The sequence below is a fragment of the Ochotona curzoniae genome, unplaced genomic scaffold (genome assembly GCF_017591425.1).
Source record: "Ochotona curzoniae isolate NIBS_2020 unplaced genomic scaffold, NIBS_Ocur_1.0 contig_1, whole genome shotgun sequence".
Lineage (NCBI taxonomy): Eukaryota > Metazoa > Chordata > Mammalia > Lagomorpha > Ochotonidae > Ochotona > Ochotona curzoniae.
The window spans coordinates 37,643,908-37,663,463 of NW_024464918.1; the positions used below are offsets into that span (position 1 = coordinate 37,643,908).

The 19,556-nt window shown below is 47.2% G+C and overlaps 1 protein-coding gene across 4 annotated transcripts in view; it reads right to left on the reverse strand.

Moving 5' to 3' along the window:
- Positions 1–19,556, reverse strand: part of LOC121150877 (core histone macro-H2A.1) — a 60,377-nt gene that overhangs the window by 36,842 nt on the left and 3,979 nt on the right. For all 4 annotated transcript variants that reach the window (XM_040972089.1, XM_040972073.1, XM_040972082.1 and 1 more), the window contains exon 2: positions 14,465–14,669. In XM_040972089.1, coding sequence (XP_040828023.1) covers positions 14,465–14,636 — 172 coding nt within the window. In that variant the 5' untranslated portion in view covers positions 14,637–14,669. The remainder of the gene's footprint in view (positions 1–14,464; positions 14,670–19,556) is intronic.

Consider the following 19,556-nt stretch of genomic DNA (forward strand, 5'->3'; position numbering starts at 1 on the left):
AATTCTTTTTCATTTTTCAAAGTGAAAAGTAATTTTTACAACATACACATTAACAAAGGGAATAACATGGTTCTTGATAAAACATCACCTTACAGTCTAACTGCCGAAATCAGCCCAAAGGACTTCAAGTTCACAGGAAAAAAAAAAAAAAAGCTCAAAGAAATGCTTATAATGAAAAACTACCTAAGGATTTCGAATTCTGCACTAAACCAACTTATTTTGAAATTACATTTTCCTCCATACCTTCCTGGTCAGGAAAGCCTTTCCTTATCTGGCTTTTCTCTGCGTCCATGTACAGGCCCACAGTTAGATTTGGAGTTGGCTGCCTGAGTCTGTAGCTGAGAGCTTGCACGGAGCTCCCAGACAACCCAGAATATGCCTAAGCCTCAGTTTCCTGTTCTATAAGTGAGGATAACTGAGGTTATCTCTTGGGGTAATGGAATAAGGCTAACACAGTAAAACACTTACTACCCTGATGAAGGAAAGCTACTATTACTGAAACCGCAACTATACAATTTTTGAAAAGTACTGCAGGTTTGAGACCGTAAGAACTATACATTTTCCCCCCTCAGTTTCCTTCTTCTGAACAACTGAATGGATGCATGTGTGTAAGAGCCAAGAGGAAGAGAAAAGCAACAACAGCCAAAAAAACACCCCTAGCTTCCTCCCCCAGTAGTTTACTCTTTGCTGTTACACTTAACAGTTTACATATGTTTGAAAAATGCACTTGAACTCGATTAACCTCACTGCTGCCAGATCTGCCTTGATGGATCACAGCACCCAGGGCGGCCCCACAGTCAGTCCCTTTCTTTGGATGGGATCCGAAACTGGTGTCTCACCTCCTTGGGGTGTGCCACAGCGGGCACAAAGCAGAGCCAGCTGCTGAAGCAGAAGTCAAGGTCCCAGGAAGGAAGAGAGCTTAAACATCATACCTAAGGAAGTCCCAGAGAAACCAGCTCTAACTGGGCAGAGCCCCCTGCCCCACCAATCACTTGCTTTCAAGGACTCTAAATTAATTTACAACAGCTAATATATAATTTATAAAGAAACAGTGTTTGTTTTAATAATGGAAAACCACAGCCATTTGTTCTTAATTCATCTCAGGAAGGGGAGAACAATCAAGAGATGTCTGCTGAAATGAAATGACTTGAAGAGTATAATGTAAAGAGGAAATTCACTTAAAGAGCCCAGTCATGGTCCCACGGATTCTGCAAGGGGGAAAACGAGAAGCAGCACACCATGTTCAGCAGGCTGCCGCTGTGGGAGGAGGCGGCAGGGCCTGTGAGGCAGGCGTGCACCAGCCTGCATCGAGGGTGGGGCAGCCTCGGACTGAGGTTAGGAGACATAAGAGACATTGTGTGAATATGTCTTTTGCACATCTGCTTTTCAAAATTAAAAGCAGAAGCACAGGATAGATAAGAAGCCAAAGCAACTCTGCCATGAACTGTCCTAGTAGCCTCTGCTGCTTTACTCCCACAAGTACCCTCTGGCCACAGCCATTTTGTGTCAGCCGCATTGGCCTTCTGTGTATAGGGAAATTTGTGCTTCTTTACAGCTGATGGTTTTTAGAGCTTCAGGAACTTGTTGGAGAAGGGGAGGCCACAGGAAAAGAATGCATACTGTAGCACATGGGATGATCTTTCCCAATCTTGTCTCTGTCCTGCCTGCCCATGTGGTCTCCACACTGAGGGTCATTTATGTGAGGGTTTGCTGAAGAGACACTGGCCCAAAAGCCACTTGCCCTCCAGCCCCACTCAGCACCACTGTATTCCCCTGAAGCTGCTGTAGCCCCTTCAAGAAGCCTTCTAGTCACCTCTGTGACTCACCAGAACCTCACCTGCTCTGCTGCATTCCCAGCACAGGTCCCTTCCCTAAAACCCAAAAACCCAGTACTGCCACTCCCAGGACCCACCCAATCCTGAACTCACACTTGTCTCCCACAAGCATGCTCTCCACTTTCTAGTTCCTTTCCGCGATGGTTTGTCTTGGATAAGTTCATCTTGCAGTATCTTGTCCATGCCAGGCCAAAAAGATATCCCTAGTCTTTGCATGTCCACACCTTGCAGTTCAACCATCACCTATGACTGCCTTAAGCCTGTCTCCTCAGGCTCTGTCTTCATTTAGGACAGGAGCCACACTAAAGACCAGCACACATCAGGCCTCCTTAGGCAGCCAATGGCTGCTCGGTACAAAGTGAATATGAAATACACCAACTGTTTCTGGCTCGCATTCTCCTCTCTGCCCTCATGCCTTGCCCAACGGGGTGCCTGTAGACAGGTTCTTCCAGAGATGGGCTACCATGCCGAGTGCCTTTGGATGAGAAAAATAGTGCATCAACTGTGCGTTCAGAAAAAAAAGATGACTTCCAGATTCAACTAGTTGTGGTTATTTTTGGTAACGTTAGTTAAGGAAAATTAAATTTTCTAGTTCAGAAAGCCTAAAAAATTCCAAAACCTTTACCCAATGCCTAGCACTTGGGAAATGCTCCGTATGTGGCAGGTGTTTGAGAACTTGGACTGTTCCACCTTCACCCAGTACTCATGACATCTCTGAGCCTAGAAGCAAGTCTGCCAGTGCCTGGAGGAGTGGGAGCACAAGAACAACAGCGCTACTTCAGTTAAGTGCCATCGACTTTCAAATGAACAGGACAGACAGACGACTTGCAGCCATCAACATCCAGATTTACAGGTTATACCTGAATGTCACAAAGGTGACAGCTTAGCTGCCAATTACCACATGCAGCAGCGATCAGGCTGTGGATAACTCACAGGTCACCACTTCCCAAGGCCCTGGCTTCCTGCTGGCTCCCACAGCAACCCTGAGTGTGCCCTACAAACACAGGGAGAGAATGCACTGGGGACCACTGCAGGTCTCTAGAAAAAGTAGCTCTGGGGCCTAGGGAACCCAACTTCTGGCCACTAAGACTTATTTGCTTAAAAATGATGGTTATGGGAAGAGTAAGGTGGAAAGCAGGGTCAGAGCCATGGGCTGTGCCAAGCAACCTGTCAAATTCAAGGAGAGCTTATGACATATTCTTGGCACATGGAACTGTAAAGGGATGGTGCAAGAGACAGAGAGCAAGCCTGAGTGTGATTAAAAGCCTTCGCATTTGTCTTCCTACTGGAATGTGTTTAGAATGCTGAAGAGTGGCTTTCTGCTTTCCTGATCTTCGATTTTGGGTTAACCAAACATGAAGGCAGGAGAGAAAAGTAGAAGGACTGCAAATGTGCTCCTCTGGTTGCAAATATTTTAAAGGAAAGATCCTGGGAGACAAGATCCTGGCAGGATTCTCACTCCTTTTCTCTGTAGGTAAGCAGGTAGTAAGCAGGTAGTAGTTTACAAGTCGCTCGTGGTGATCATTCACAAAGACGACCCTACAGCACCCCTCCTGGAATGCTGCCATCTTCCATGGGTGGGGGGAGCTTCTGGCTTCCTTTGCTTTGCCAGGCATAGCTGAGTAGCTCTTGTAGTATAGAGAACAACCCTTTAAATACACCAGCACTCTCCTGTTTGCCAGTGCCTCTCTTCAGGCAGGTGTGGCCTTCTATGGCCTTATGTTAACTCTAATTAGACTTAATTTAAAAATGCTGGGGTCTGGTTTAGCTCTCAGCCTCATCAATGCCCAAGGCAACATCTGACATTACCAACACCTCCTCCCCTGAAGCTCACCATCCCTTAACTGGTATCCTTTCCTTCAATAAAAAACAATTTACTGTGCAGCAGCAGAATGTGGGCCATCTGCTTGGAGCCAAGCACACACCAGTGAGGGAGGGTGAAGACACAGACCAGCCCTGAGACCACTGACATAGCCCTAAGAAGTCTGGCACATACAGGCACTCAGTAAACAACTGTGAAAATCAATAATTCCTCCCACCCCAGGATGCAGCTGTCCACCTTGTACCTGGTCAGGGATGGGTAGGGGTAATCGAGGAATCAGCAAACCAGAACACCCAGCATTAGAGTGGGCAGGTAGTAACTATGGCTGGAGGTACAGGGGTGTTCTCCAAGGCCCTTGCCTGCTTTTACATGTTAGAACACGGAGGATCCAGGCTGGCAAAGCAACTGCAAGCCCTTAGTTCCTAAGAAAAGCAGCTTAGGATGGGCCCAAAACACAACAGACCTCATCCACACACTCAATCCAAGATTTGAGGTTCCCTGAGGTAAGGTTAGGGCAGAACACAGAGCCTTAGGTTCTCCTAACAAAGACCCCGGCTCAAACATAAACAAATCACCCACTGCAAACTACCTGTACCCACCGCCCTCCTGATTCCTTAATTTTGGCATTTCATGTTCTAGGTTTATTTGATAACAAAAAAAGGTGAAAATATCTTCAGAAAGTTACATAACAATGTAAGAAATTAGTAACACTCTCCTGGGAAAATTGCAGCAGACATGACAGGAAGACACATGACTCCTTGTGTGTTCCTCCTTGGTACAATGAGAATTTTACAAGGGATATTACTTGTTAAAGAAAACTAAATTCAACAAAGTAGACAATGCAACATGTGAAATACAGAATGTAACAAGACACACCAATGAAACAGAAAACTGCCTTCATTGCAACTAGAAACTCCATATATGATAAAAGTGGTACCTGAAGTCACCAGGAAAAATGGAATAGTTAATTATGCTGGGATAATCCATCAATTATATAAAACAAAATTAAGTGGGTCTTTATTTCATCCCATGTAACCCAATAAACTTCAAGTACTTCAAAGTAAAAACGTGAAAAATGAAACCATAAAAATCCTAAGAATAAACTTTCTTATAAATCTGGAAAGGAGACTTTCCTAATCCTGTCTCAAAATACAGCAGAAATATTCCCCAGACATCATATATTAAAATTATTCAGGCTAAGAACATAAGGTCACTATGTGAAAAAAAAAAAAAGTAGAGAAAACTGAATATGGGAACATAAGAGATTATAAAGAATGACTGAGATGATTCACAAACAACCAAAGACAGCTTTGAAAAATGAAAGTATAATTCAAGTTAAAAAAAAAACTCAGTGATTTTTTTTAAGGTAGATAAGATACAGCTGAAAAGAGAATCAGTAACCCAGAACAGTTTAGTAAACCAGAACAGTTCTGGGAGTCATACCAAAAATAATTATCCAGAAAGATACGAATGCCAAATATAAATGAGATGCACACACCTGGAAGACAGAGTGAACCGCGACACGACCGACCACAGATTCCATTTGTCTTCCTTATGAGACACTAGCTCAGAGACACCCAAAAGAAATGAGAGCTCAAAATTTTATAGATGGGATAGAAATTCGTTATGAACAGAACCTGAGGCTATTGATCAGAAACAGAACTTGGTTAAATGAAACCCAAAAGGATGTACTTCAATCAGGAAAATAAACAAATAAATGAATAACCCCAGATAGCTTTTCCTTGCCTGATTCTGGAAACAAGTTTCATAGGGCCGTGTGCTTATCCACAGACCCAAGCAAGAAGACTCCTACAGGACACGGAGCTCTGTCTATCCGCCTACACACCCACTCCCCAAGAGCAGGAACGAGGACTGCACATTCTCGGTAAAGAGATGCTGTCAGTCATAAGAGCCCTTCGCCCACAGAGGTGTTCCAGGAACAGCTATTATCCTCAACAAGGCAATGAGGTTTTCAGCACACAGTGCTGTGACTGGACATCCATGCACAAAAATGAATATATAAAGCCTAGACACAGACCTTACTTTCTTCACATAAAAAAATTAATTCAAAGTGGATTAGACTCAAATGTAGTACACGAAACTATAAAAATCCTAGGAGATAACAAAAGAAAACCTAGATGATTTTCTAGATAAAAGAACAAAGCAATCTAGTCTAAGCCAGACTGCTTTAAGGCTCTCTACTTCATGAAAGACAATGTTAAGAGAACGAAAAGACAACTGACCAAGTGGGAGAAAATGCTTGCTCACAGAAGCAGCCATGTCACTCGGTGGGCCCAGGGCACACCATTGGCTCTTAAGGAAGTGGCATAGCTGATGAAGGACAAGATCCAAACCCAGCTCCTGAGCTCAGGAGCAGAGTCCTGTGCCTTCGAAGGAGCATGTCACACAGCGTGCTGCACCGCCACACCTTGGGTGAGGGAGTCAAGTGTTGGGGGGTGTTCGCCCCGGGTGGCTTCTAGACACCAACCTCAAGTCCTGAGCCCTGACCCACCTAGCCAGAGCACACCACATCATCAAGGAAATCCCAAAGGCAGTAACACCAAATTCTATTTAAAGTGCTTCTCAAATGGTTATCCACCGTGGAATTATCTACTCTTTAAGAAGACTGAACATCAACAACACAGCATATGTTGGCAGCATGTCTGTAATTAGCTCACAATATTTTTGTAAGGCTGTTACGATGCAATTCATTTCTGTGATTGGCCATCAAGGAAGATTATCCATAGAATATGCTAATAACAGTAAGTCTAAAATGTTTGTCACTCACGCACACACAAAAGGCATTCAGCACCAACTGTTACTTCTGGGTAGTGGGATTATGAATGAAATTTTAAAATTTCAAACACATGTTAGTCACATACCCAAAAAAGGGAAAGGTGCATTTAAACAGTCTGTAGGTGCTGAGTACCCAGCATATCATACTCAACTTCCGTTGTTTCCAACTTTTTCCTACTTTAAGCCCTCTTGCTTTCTCTTCTTTTTGCGCCTCCTGTAGTTTTCCCTCTCTTGTTGCTTTTTGTTTCTTAACAAAGAAAATAAGGCTTCGCGCTAAGAATCATGGCAAGAGTCCCAGGGCAGGATGACTGCCTGACAAAGCGCTCACCAGTGCAGTCTGGGGTCCAGCCTGAAGGGGCATCCAGGACAGGCACAGGGATGCAAACAAGCAAGGCATGAGATGTGAGGTTGGCATTGTGGTTAAGTTGTTGCTTGGAACACCCAATTCTCATACTGGAGTGCTTGGTCCAGTCTCAGTTACTCAACTTCTGACCCAGCTTCCTGCTAACATGCATCTTGGGAGGTGGTAGATGATGGTACAAACACTTAGGTCTGTCACAGATCCGCTGTAAGTTTCAGGTTCCTCGCCTAGGCCCGGCACAGCTGTGCCCATTGTGGGACTTGGGGAATGTACCAGCAGCTCCTCTCTGCTTCTCTGTTTTCACTTTCCTTTAAATATTTATTTATTTTATTTGAAACTCAGAATTACAGAGAGAGGGAGACAACGAGGTCTTCCATCTGCTGGTTCAGTCCCCCAGATAGCCACAATGGCCAGGGCTGGGAGGCAGGAGCTTTTTCTGGGTCTCCCATGCGGATACAGGGTCTCAAGGCTTTGGGCCATCCTCCACTGCCAGGACCAAAACCAGTACCCATATGGGATGCTGACATTGCAGGAAGAGGATTAGCTTGCTATGTCAAGGTACCAGCTCCTGTCTCTGCTTTTCAAATAAAATGACAATAAATAAAAAGCAAAAACAAAGAAAAAAAACAAGTAGTGATAAAGAACACAGAGCACCTGGAGCATCAAAGAGCAGAGCCCAACTGTCCTCTCTCTGCTCTACTTTTAGCTTCGTGAGTCCAGGATACACTCCATGTCCAAGGGAAGAAAGTAGTCAAGAGGCTTTGGTCTAAGGTTCCAGGCAAGTGACAAAGCTCATGTTAGGCTCTGCCCATACTGCCCTTCCAAGCCTGTGGGATTCCTTCTTTCCTACATCCGATGTGCTAGGTGAACTGACCCTGGTTCAACAGAGTGTACAGGTAACAGGATGTGCTGCTGTGAAGAGGCCTCTCTCCACTCACACGTTCAGGGTGGGGGACAGAGCATGACCCCACGGCCAACACCACAGGGAGGGAGGACAGCAGTCACACAAGCTGAAATGGGGGATGATTCTTCTGTGAACCAAAAGCAGATGGCAAGCTGTATTTTTAACAACCACCTTTGTTCACAGGATCTTACTGCAGAGTACAGTCAGGTCTATAATGTGGACATAACATCACCCCAACACTGTGCTTCCTCCTCAGATCAGCAGCTGACCATGTCAACTTCACGAGTAGCTAAGTATTCACCCACAGCTTCAAACTGGAGCATCTGTCATCAAAGGTCGCTGGGTGCCTGAGCGAGGACAGTGGAGGTTCTGCAATACCGACCAGATAGGAAAACAAAGGGTGAGGTCCCACAGTGGAGACACAGAAAGGCAGGGCCTGGGAAAATGGAAGGAGTCGGGTACTAGGAAACGCAAACACAAGTATCTTCAACACTTTGTAGATTAGCGCTAACCAAGACAGAAAATATTCCAGCCAGTCTCATCTCGCAAAAGGTAGGAGAGCAGATGCCACGACACTAGATTTTTAACAGACCTGAGTTCAGCTATCGAAATCAGTGGTCACCTCGTGTGTATTTAGTGGGAGGGTCAATTCAGGAGGCTGGAAGCCAGTGCTTTCGATCCTCCTCAATGTCATTAGCAGGTAAGCTGACAGAATAAGGTGTGTCATCAAGCTAAGTTACAGAGTTTCTCAAGTTTCTTTACCTAACCCTCCTAGTGCCTTTTCTCATGGATTTCACACTCAACACAGCAAAGGATTTACACAGGTGTTCTTTGAAAGGTTTCTGTGATAAAAGCTTGAGAGCCACCAGACACTGTAACCCTTTCCTCTGGGATTCACAAGGACACCAGCATGCCAAAAGCTTTGATAAGCCCTGCAGTAAACAAAGCTGAATGACTCAGTGGTTCCCCAGTTCAAACACGTTCCTTTATAAGGAATTCATCCAAGTTATTCAGGCATTGATCCCCTTTCACCAGTACACCTTGTCTAGGCTGGAAGGTCATCACAATCCATCATGCATCCAGATGTGTTGAGCGGTGAGTAACACTGATGCAGAGGACCCAGGACCATAACAAAAATCTCTGAAGCCCAGAGAACATGCTCCTTGCTCTTTCACACACTTCTCATTCATCCCAATTCATCCCATGGTCTGGGTCTCACTAGTGTTCCCAAATCCATAAAAATTGGGAGAGGAGGATGGCTAAAGCCATGTCACATGTTTCTTAGGTCATTGCTACACCTGAATCCTGCCAGCACCATGCTAGGATCAGAACACAGGCTCCAAAGAAGTGTGCGGAACTGAACTAGAATAATGTTCTTTAAAGTAACTTGGAAGAAAAAAAAAATGGTACACTATGAGGGCAGATAATAGCTGGGCACCGGCTGCCCCAACTGCCTCCATTTCCATGCGAAAACATTCATTTCTATCCAGCAGTGCTTACTATGGATGGTGGCCAGATACTCCGTATATAATGCCAATGCTCCCAGGAACCCCAGCAGGGGCCTACTCTCTCCCCCTAGGCAGGAAGGTCAAAAACTGGAGCTGGGAGGGGCAGGAGAACAAAGCATGGCCCAGCCAGTCCCAGAGCCCTGAGGAGAAAGCAGAAAGCACTAGGTTCCTTGGAAAGGCTCAGGAAGGGTCCAGTCGGGTTCCAAGGCAGCAAGCATAAAAATCTGATGAAGGAGTTGCCTGGGCACCAGACCCACACTTGTTCCAGAGCCTGCCTTTTCCTTTTAGTTTCAACAGATAATTAGGTCCCCTGCACCAAAGCGAGGAAACAGAGGCCACCTCTCCCTGCAGCCCCCCGGCCTCCAGAAGTTTTAATGAGGCTACCCTGTGTGGCCCGAGCCCTAAGAACACCTCTTTAAGGGGATCACGTGGCTGAGCATGGACGGCAAAGGACAGCTACTGGCCCTCACACTCTTAGGCTAGTTTGGACTAGGCTTTGGCCTCACACTGGACCCAGACTTGCCACACTCAGCTCCTGGCTAACCTGGAAAATCCTTCATGGTTTTCATGATTGTGCCAAGAGCCCAAGGTAGGAGGGGACATGGACACCAGACAGAAGTTTAGCAACAGGGCAGGTAGAGGGAACAGGGTGATATGGACTTTAGGAAGACAAGCCCATGGCTCTTTTAAGAAGCAGGCCCAAAGCTGCCAAGAGATTTTCAGAAACCAGGGGAGGTCAAGTGGGTTTGGACCTGCTCAAAGGACAGCAGGTGGGAGTAGGCAGCGCAACTCCCATCATCATTCCTAAGCAGGAAGGCAGCCCAGGCCACAGCAGCCAGAACAGGATTCTGAGGGACTCCCTCTGTGGACTTCAGCCCTCACGTTAATCATTAACCCTTGAGCATGCACAATGTACAAGCATGGAATAAGCACTTCACAGGCACGCTTTCACTTTAGCCTTGTAATTACCATGTGAGAGTTACTGTGATACACATTTTATTGATGATAAAACCCAGCACAGACATGTGAATGACTCTCCCAAGGTCACAAGAATACAGCAGCAGCTCAGTCACCAGGGTCCCACCCTAAATCACTAAGCTGTACAATACAATCAAACCCAAACAGTCCTTGGATCCAGGCAAGAAGACTCAATCCCCCACCTCAGAAGCACTCAGCAACCCAAGGACCCAGAATCCATTTGGTTTCTCCTCTGGGCCCTTCTGAGGCAATTAAGCCTGACCCAGTTATTTCAAATGAGCATCCACATGATACAAGCCTGTCACAGTATCCGTATTCATTTGTGTCACCTGTCAGAGTCTGGTCCTCCGGGTGACAAATGGACAAGCAAGGTCATTAGTGGCTGGTTAACAAACATTCCCAGGAAGAGCTCCTTCCTTCCCACTCGCAGTGGACTTCGTTGCTTGTATCACCATGGCCTTTTCTCAGCTGCACCTATCTCTGGACAGAAAGCTCTTTGGAGATGGGTCTGACATGTACCTGGGCAGGGTATATCACAGGCCTCAGTGGGGACCTGACTAAAGGGACTTGTCTCAGTGATATGCCTTGTATTAAGAGTGTGACATTCGAGTCACATCCTTGGCTGGACCAGCTACCACACTATCTTTCTCTCTGTGTGTGGCTACTCTACTCTGGGACAGGGCTGGCATCCAGAAGGCACATCAAGTGCAGGTGACCGGCTGTCACAACTCTCTCCCCAGCTTTCAGAGCTGGCTGGCACCATCTGGCTCCCCAGGTCTCAACTGAATTCTACCCATAGAGAAGTCTTCCCTTGAGAGCTCATCTCCAGTCCCACAGTCATCAGCACCCTCTTTTCATCTGCTTACAACTCTCAAAGCACTCGTCAGTACGTAAGTGCCTGGGCTGGCAGGTTGTTGAGTTACCCTGGACTAGGTCACTACAAAGAACAGAGCCCTGTCTGCCTTGATCATTCCTAGGCTCTCTGCAGAGCCGAGTACAGTGCCTGGCACACAGCAGGTACTCACTAAGTGCATGGTATATACAAGAAAATCTGCAAGGAAACAAAAGCACAGAACAGAATGGAGGAAGTGCTTGCCCACCATTCCTACTCACTCAGAGCCAAAAACAAAGTTCTAAGCAGGCAGAGTCCCACAGCACCCAAGTATCTGTGAGCTCCCTGATCCCAGCATGAGAGGCACAAGGCATGATGTTGTGCAGTGCCAGTATTCTCACTGGATATAGCCCCAAGAGCACAGCTTCTCTCCCACTAGGAAACAGGACACAAGTGACCACCACAGCGGCTGAACATAGCCTTAACTGCTCAGGACATTCTGTTTGGTCACTTGGGTCAGGCTCTTGTGTTGGGGACAGGTATCAAGCAACAGTCACAACTCAGCAGCATACAAGCAGAAGAAATGTTTTAGATTCAGCAAACACTAACCCCAATGGAAGGACTTCATAAAATTTAGAATATATGTTAATACTCCTTTCCTACAAAATACAGAAGTTGATGATACAAAAGGCAAAGAAAGAACTTCCACTAAGCAACCCAATGCGACGGCTCATTGGATAAATCCTCGCCTTGCATGTGTTGGATCCCATACTGGCCACTGGATCATGTCTCTGCTGCTCCAGTTCCCATTCAGCTCCCTGCTTGTGGCCTGGGAGAGCAGTGGCAGATGTCCAACGCCTTGGGACCCTGTGTTCACATGGGAGACCTAGAGGAAACTCCTGACTCCTGACTTCGGATCAGCTCAGCTCTAGCTGTTGTGGCCACTTAGGGAGTGAGCCAGTGGATGGAAGAGCTTTATGTTTCTTCTTCTCTCTGTAAATCCGACTTTCCAATAAAAATAAAAGATCTTTAAAAAGAGTTGCTTCTCAGTGTGATATCATGCTTTTTTAAAAAAAAAAAAAAGGTATGTTTTATTTGAAAGTCAGATTTTACAGAGAGAAGGAGAGCTTCTATCCACTGGCTTACCCCTAAAATGACCACAATGGCTGCAGCTGGGCTGGTCCCCAGCCAGGAGCTTCCTATGGGTTCCAAGTTCAGATTCAGAACAAGCTAAACATGGCCAAGGAAAAAGTAGACTGTCTGCATGGCACAGATAATAGTTGCCTGGGATAAGAGAAATGCTAGAGCATTTCTCCCTCACACCCTACAAAATAAAAGGAACCAGATGAAAGGAATGAACCTGAAGTTGTATCTGACATAGTGACAGGTGTCTTGGGACACTCGGGAGCCAGGAAACACGTGCTAGTTGGAATTGCACAGTCCATCAGCAGCAACTCCATTGTACTCAAACACATCCCCTTTGACTCCTAAAGCAGCCGAAAGCCAACAAAGCCAGGACAATTGCTACCATTTGCCTGGGAAGAAAAACTGGGGCCAGAGAGGTCCCTTCTAGGTCACACCTAGCATGGAACTGGTAGGCAAGAGCCAGAATGCCCTCTGCTTCCTCTCATGTGACTCCTCCTCTGGTCCCTGACTGCCTACCAATGCTGTATCTAACTTTCCATGTTGTCACCTCAATTCTGGGATTGTTTCCTCACCTATATGGTAAGAAGCAACAAGACTAGCTTCTACCACCAGGCGTGGCATGTATTGCAGTGCCAAGGCAGAAAGGTGAAACTGCCCAGAGTATACAAATAACATGTAGTTTTTAGGCCTAGAGAATTTCAACAGAACACACACACACACAAAAACTATCTCCCCATGCTGGTGAGGATCTTGGAATTGATCCTGGATCAAGAAAGAGAATATGCGCTTATTATGGCGGAATGCTTGGCTTTGCCATCTTGAGAGGTCTAAGCAAGAAACCACCCAGTTATTTGGCTGCCTGGTTGTGTCACTTTGGAAGGGGCACCCTGTCTCACTGAGTCTCTCCTCTTCTGGCTGAAATAAGCAAGGGTGCTCCCTCCTAGCACCTACCATGCAAATGAACATGTACCTAGCACTCAGTGGTTTAAAGTCTTACAGGGCCACAGGGACAGGGTCCTTTCTCAACACTTGATAGGTTGTGCACAACCCCTGGCAAGTCCTTCTGGGTTCTTGAGGCCTGGTTTTCTCTTTCCTGAAGATTGGAGTGGCACCCTCCCTTGCTCTGGTGATCTCCCACAATTTTTGTGGAGCCATAACTAAGATTCTACTTGTGTGAAGGACCAAGGACCCCACGGGAAGAATGCTGTTTCCAGGACTGGTGCAAGGGAAGTCCAGGGCATACCTGGGAGATTTCACACATTAAGCAAGGAAATGTTTTGAAACTGATGAAAACAAAGGACTGAAGACTCAGCCTGGAGGTAAAATGTGAGATAATTTGAACCTTAAAACAACTGTTTAAAAAAAAAAAAAAAAAAGAGTACAACTCAGCAAATCAGGGGGGAAAAAGTCCATGAGCCAACACTGATAATACTAAAAAAAAAAAAAAAAAAAAAATTCTACAGAAAGGGAAGGGTAAGGGAAGTGTTCCTACATATGAAAGACTACCAACTAAGAGATACAAAAATAACAGAAATGGAGAAAAATCACTATTTCGCTAGCATCTCAGTATAAGAGGATCAGGTACAACCACACAGACCACTACAGCTACTAAGTCAAAGAACTGGGATGCAGGATGTGCAGATGCCCAGCACACACCACGCTGGCTGAACGAGCAGCTCATCACCACCAACACTGAGACAAACCCACGTGTGTGGGAGCTTCCTGATGGGACCCAATAGCCCCAAAGCTTCTCCTACCAAAACGTTTATGCAGAGTATGATCCTGAGACCAACCCAGAAGGAGGACATTCTGCAGAGCAACTGGCCCACATGCTTCAAAAAATGTCAATACCATGAAAATTAAAAAAAAAAAAAGCAACTGGAGAATAGCTGAAGATTACATAAGAGTTAAGAAATCCAACAGCTAAACATAATGTGTGTTCCTGAAATGGATCCCGAATCAGGAAAGAAAAACAAAGACAATTTAAAAAAATGTTCCTGGGATGAATGAGGAATTTCAAAATGAACCACAGAGCAGTCAAAAATAGAGGCGTGCAAGTATATAGACTCATACACGTGACAGAGATAAAGCAAATGGGGCAAAATATTAATAACCGATGAACTGAGTTAAAAATGTACATTGTACTATTTCTGCCACTTTTCTGAAGTCTGAAGTGTCTCAGAAGACAGAAAACCGAAAGGTCCCATGGGCTGTGGAATGCTCTGAGACCTGCTGCACCCAGGCCCCAAAGCACACAGTCGACTTGGGTTGGGCACACTCACCTGTAAGGTACTCCAGGACAGCCGCCATATACACAGGTGCCCCCACACCAATCCTGTATTTGGGGTGGCCTTTCTTGATGTACCGCAGCATCCGCCCCACGGGGAAGATGACACCTGCCTTGGCAGACCGTGAGGTCTTGGTGGATTTCTTCTTGCCACCGCGACTCGACATGGCAGTGGCCCTGGAGGTGGATCAGCAAACACTCTGGGAAGACAAGGAATACATTCATCAGGATCGCTGGGGGAGAGCACCTGGCCCTTTCTAGATACCTCAGCCCCTTGAAAGGCCCAGATGTGGCCAGGGAAGCCACTGCCTGCTGCTGCTGAGCCTAGTATACACAGTGCCCTGGAGCAATTGGGCCTGAGTGGAGGAAGGCTCAGCTTTGTACATTTTATACTGTGACATCAACTTTATTGGCCATTTCCACTAAATGTTACACTGACAATGGCTGCTCTTAAGTATTTTGCCTTTATGCCACCTGATATAAAAGAAAATGGGATTTCCTGGTTAATAATTGTATTTCCATACACTTGAGACTGGGGCTAAGAAATATGTAAAAATCTTCATAAAAGGAAATTCTATCACCTGCCCTGAGAATGAAATGGAAAGCCAGATTCCTTGAGTTCTCCAAGAAAAGCAGCATCCCTGCCTTCCGAGCCTTCAACTGCAAATGGCAGACACAGTGAGAGCTGCCTGCAGCCAGGGGTGGGTAAGAGACCCTCTAAGTGCTGCCAGTTCACTGGACAGGCTTGACTTAGGAGAAGGGGAGGCTGCTTTCCTTCTCTACTCCCCACAACTCCCTCATCCTCTAGGCCCTCTCCTCTACCCCACTGTGATGGGATCCAGGTCATCACCATCACCTCACCCACAGGGACACAATCGGCTCCTAAAAGGCCACCCGCCTCGATGCAGCTGGTGTCTTGCAGGCAGGACGGTCTTTGTGTTCACATCTGACTGCGCTCTGGCTCAGCAGCTTCTCAGGGCTGCCAAGAATCCCTGGATGAAACAGGACCGCTGGCCTGCCTTGCACTGCCCTGGAACTCCACACTTAGAACACCTGCCCCACTTTACCCTGGGGTGACTTGAGGCCTAAACCTGGATACAAGGAATCATGGGGCTTCTCTCACAAATGCCCTTCTGCTCCTCTCCCTGCCTCTGCAGTAGCCATGCCCTGTCAGGACCTTCTGGTTCCCTCCCACTTGCTCTCTGCCCTTTGCCAAGCCTTCCCTGAGTGCTCAAGTTCAGCTGCTCAGCACTCCCAGCTCCATGGGCTTCAGGCCACAGCAATGATGAGCATGTCCTTTCTCTGTGATTAGAATGCAAACAGGTAAAGGGCAACCCAGGACTGTAAGATCAGATATTTAGTCAAAGCACTCAGTCACACATTCATTCACTTCAGGAACTGGCCAGATGTGGGTCTTGCTCTCTCAGGCCTGCTGAGCAAACAGGCAGTAGATGCCCCTTCAATTCTTTAAACGGCCTTCATGATAAGGACTCTGAAAAGAACCAGTTCACGATGTGAGGGGTCTCAGACTGTCCCAGAGTCCCACCTGGAAGTCTCCCCTGGGGAATACCCATGCTCAGATCCTCAAACCAAATGAGTAGTTCTCCAAGCCCTGCACTGAGAACTGAGAGCTGGCTCTGTGCGGGGTGGGCCTCCAGCTCTTCTGCTCAGCCCTATACTGGTGTACATCCAACATCTCTACAACCCCAAGAACATTTCAAGTCATTTGCCTAGTACACAGTTACAAAGACAGCAGGCAGAGAAAACCTGGGTACCCGGGGGCAGCTGTGGCTCAAACATTGGTTCCGGAAGCCACCGGCCCCTGGAATGAGAAGCCCGCACTGCACGGTGTCGAGGGGCACACGTCACAATTGCTTGCTGAATGCCAGCGAGTGTCACAGAAGGGTCTGCATTTTTCTGAAACAATTACTTGCCTCTGTTTCTTTCTGTAATGAACTCGCAGTTAAAACAATCCTGGCAAGCAAGTGCCCAGGTCCACTCCAAGCAGCAAACATTACGCATGTCTGTGTTTCAGGGAAACCTGCACCTGATCTCCTAGCAGGCTCTTGCTTTTCTATGAACATGTTTCACAGACCCACCACCCAAGGCCTGTGGTCTGAGCCCCTGTAAAACTGGAATCCTCTGCTCTTTGAACAAGGGAGCCAGTGGGTCTGTGATGATAAACAGCAGCACAGACCACTCCTAAATGGAGCAGGCAACCTTCTAGGTGTGTCTGGAGCTGCCTCAGCGGGCATTAGAAAGCATCCTCTTCAGAGAGAGGCCACTAGCACTCAGGGCCAGGAAGGTCCCAGACACCCTTGTTCCTTTGAGAGTTCCGCTCCTTGGGTTTGCTGCTTCTGACTCTAATTCCTTAGGGCACCATGCTGGTGACTCCCAAATAAGAAGAACCTGATTGTCAGTCCCACGCAGAGCTCAGCCTCACTGGTAGCAGCATCATGCACCACACTACTCAAGCAGGAGTCAGTCTGGTCCCTCTCTGTCCTACCCTAGCTCCATGGCACCCAGGCATAAGCCAGGCATTCTGGGCAAGCCTGCAGATACCTTCAATTCCCTTGCCTCCTACCTTGAATCAGTCTCCTTATTTCTCACCTTTTCTGTCAGCACCTGCCTTTCTCAGAAACCACCGGAACCCCTACCAATTGTAAGGGTCACCCTTCACCCTGAGCTCCTGAAGCAGCTACTGGGAACACTTCCTATCCTACCTGTCTGGGCTCAGATGCACCCATCTCGCTAGACCGTGTCTTGAACAGGCTGGTCCTCCTGCTTAGAAAGCCCTCTATCCTCACATGGATCTCATGTGCCCCCTCTGCGAGGGAGCCTGGAGCCTTCCTACACCTGACCGCAGCCTGCAATTGCCACTTGTTCCCACATATCCTGGCACGTGGCTATGTGCCCACCTATCCAAACTGACTTGATGCCAGTCAAGGTGGTCAAGGTCTTCCTGGTGCCTATCTCCAGGAACGGTCTCATGGGTCATCACAGACACCCCATGCCACTCTGATGGCACAAGTGCCACTTTGCTTTCCACTTTCACTCAAACTACTCTGAAATAGAGCAGCTTCAAGTCATTACCCTGCCAAGGGACTGGCTTGCAGATTCAATTTTTCACCCCACCCCCATATGCTTTCTAACTTCTAACTATAGTTCCTCAAGCTGCAACCATAGAGATGCAAGAATTTTTGATTATGCCATACAGCCTCATGACATCCAGCAATGCATGGCAGTTTTTTAAATACCTGTTGGAAAACTACATGGCAGCTGTGCAGTCTACAGTCACACCGAGGAGGATGCTAGACTCATCCTGTGCCTTAGGAATCTCTGTGGATATGCGCAACTCCAAGCACCAATGGAGGGAGAGAACTGTGGAGGGATGTGGCTGCCAAACACCACAACTGATGGCCTCAAGTCCAAAGCTAGAGGTCCCTGCTTCTAATTAAGGTCCTGCTACTTAAGAACTTGTGTGCAAGTTAGGTTTAACTCTGAGCCCAGCTTTTCATCTGTCAAGTGTAGGTAATTATATAAAAGCCTTCAAGGGTTGGTGAGAGAACTTGACATGTACATGCAAGTGTTTTCTGACATTCTCTGAGCCAATGCTCAATAAAGCTTTTTTCTTGCAGATCTGATCTCAGACACTGGTATTGGTGAGGGTGATACTAACTGCTCTAAGACGTGAGCCTCTACAATATACTTCTCACTGATGAAAAACTCAAAATCCTTGGCTGGCTGATACTTCTGTTCCACAAAATGAGGGATGGAGACAGACTTGCTCCACAGACAAACTTAATGCATGACTCCACACCATGGAGAGAAAGACATGAGGTTTTCAGGGATAGCCTGAAAGTGGAGTGTGCCACTTCTGACCATGACCCATCAACTAGAACCTGGGCATATAAGCACATCTTGCTACAAGACGCCCTGGGGAATGGACTATAAACAGCCTGGCTCTGTCATTTATACATCAATTTGAAAGTTGACCCTGATGTTGGGGTCACAGTGACCAGTCACAACCCGCAGGGCCTTGTCTGACCCACATCCACCTGACCTACATCCCAGACAATGTGGCTTCCCATATATCCTGCTTCCTTCAGGGCATGGAAGTTGCTAATGGGAGAACACTTACACTATCCAAACTAAGAGGGCATGTGCACCTCACAGGAAACCAGGAGTCCCCAAATGCCACTGACAGCCCCCATGCTTTGCAGAGGCTGACACATCTTTGGGAAGCCCTGCATTCATCCATTACCTTAAGTGAGCAGGGCTACCCTTCTGCTGTTGCCAGGCTAGGAAATAATGTTTTCAGAGCAGACCTGAGTGAATGCTGTGCAGCACCCGCACATGGAACCCCCAGCGACAGGCAGCACACACCTTGTCTGCAGACCCTCATGGCTCACAGTGAGGAACTGCTGCAGGGATGAGCACGAGTCTCTGATCACAGTCCCCTACAGCTGAGGTGTGACTGGCAGCATGCCACCTGCCACCATCTCATGAGGCTGGTCAGTGGGTGGCTGTGATGGGTTTTGAGAAGCCCTCTACTACCAGAAGAGGCAGCAGGGGTGCAGAAGAAAAGGAGCCCTAAGGTTCTCCCTTCTCCTCATTGCATTGCCAATCACTCCCCTTTAGCCAGGCAGCTCACTCAGGCTGGGACACCCTCAGCAACCCTCTCTGGAGTTTCCTGCCTCAGGGCCCCGTCACTTTTCCCTGGTGGCACAGACCCTTCAACGCAGCTCCCTTTCCTGCAATCCAGCCACAGTCAGTTTTAGGCAGTCCCTGGCCAGGCTCAAGGCTCCAGACTCCAGTCAGACATCCCAAGACTCAGTGCTGTGGCTGGTGAGATACCAGTCAGGGGCATCTCCTGCACATACTTGGTCAAGTCTCCATGGCAGCCAAGACCTTCAAAAGTCGGGCGGCTAATGGGCCATGTCAGGAGTTCCCAGGAAGGGAGCTCAATTCTGTATTCCCAGAAACCTCTGCTCAGGCCATAACACTGACTCCGTAACACAGGCCAGAGGAAAACACTTTCTTCATATTCCTAAGAGATTGGCCTATTAAAGCTGCAGTGAAGAAAA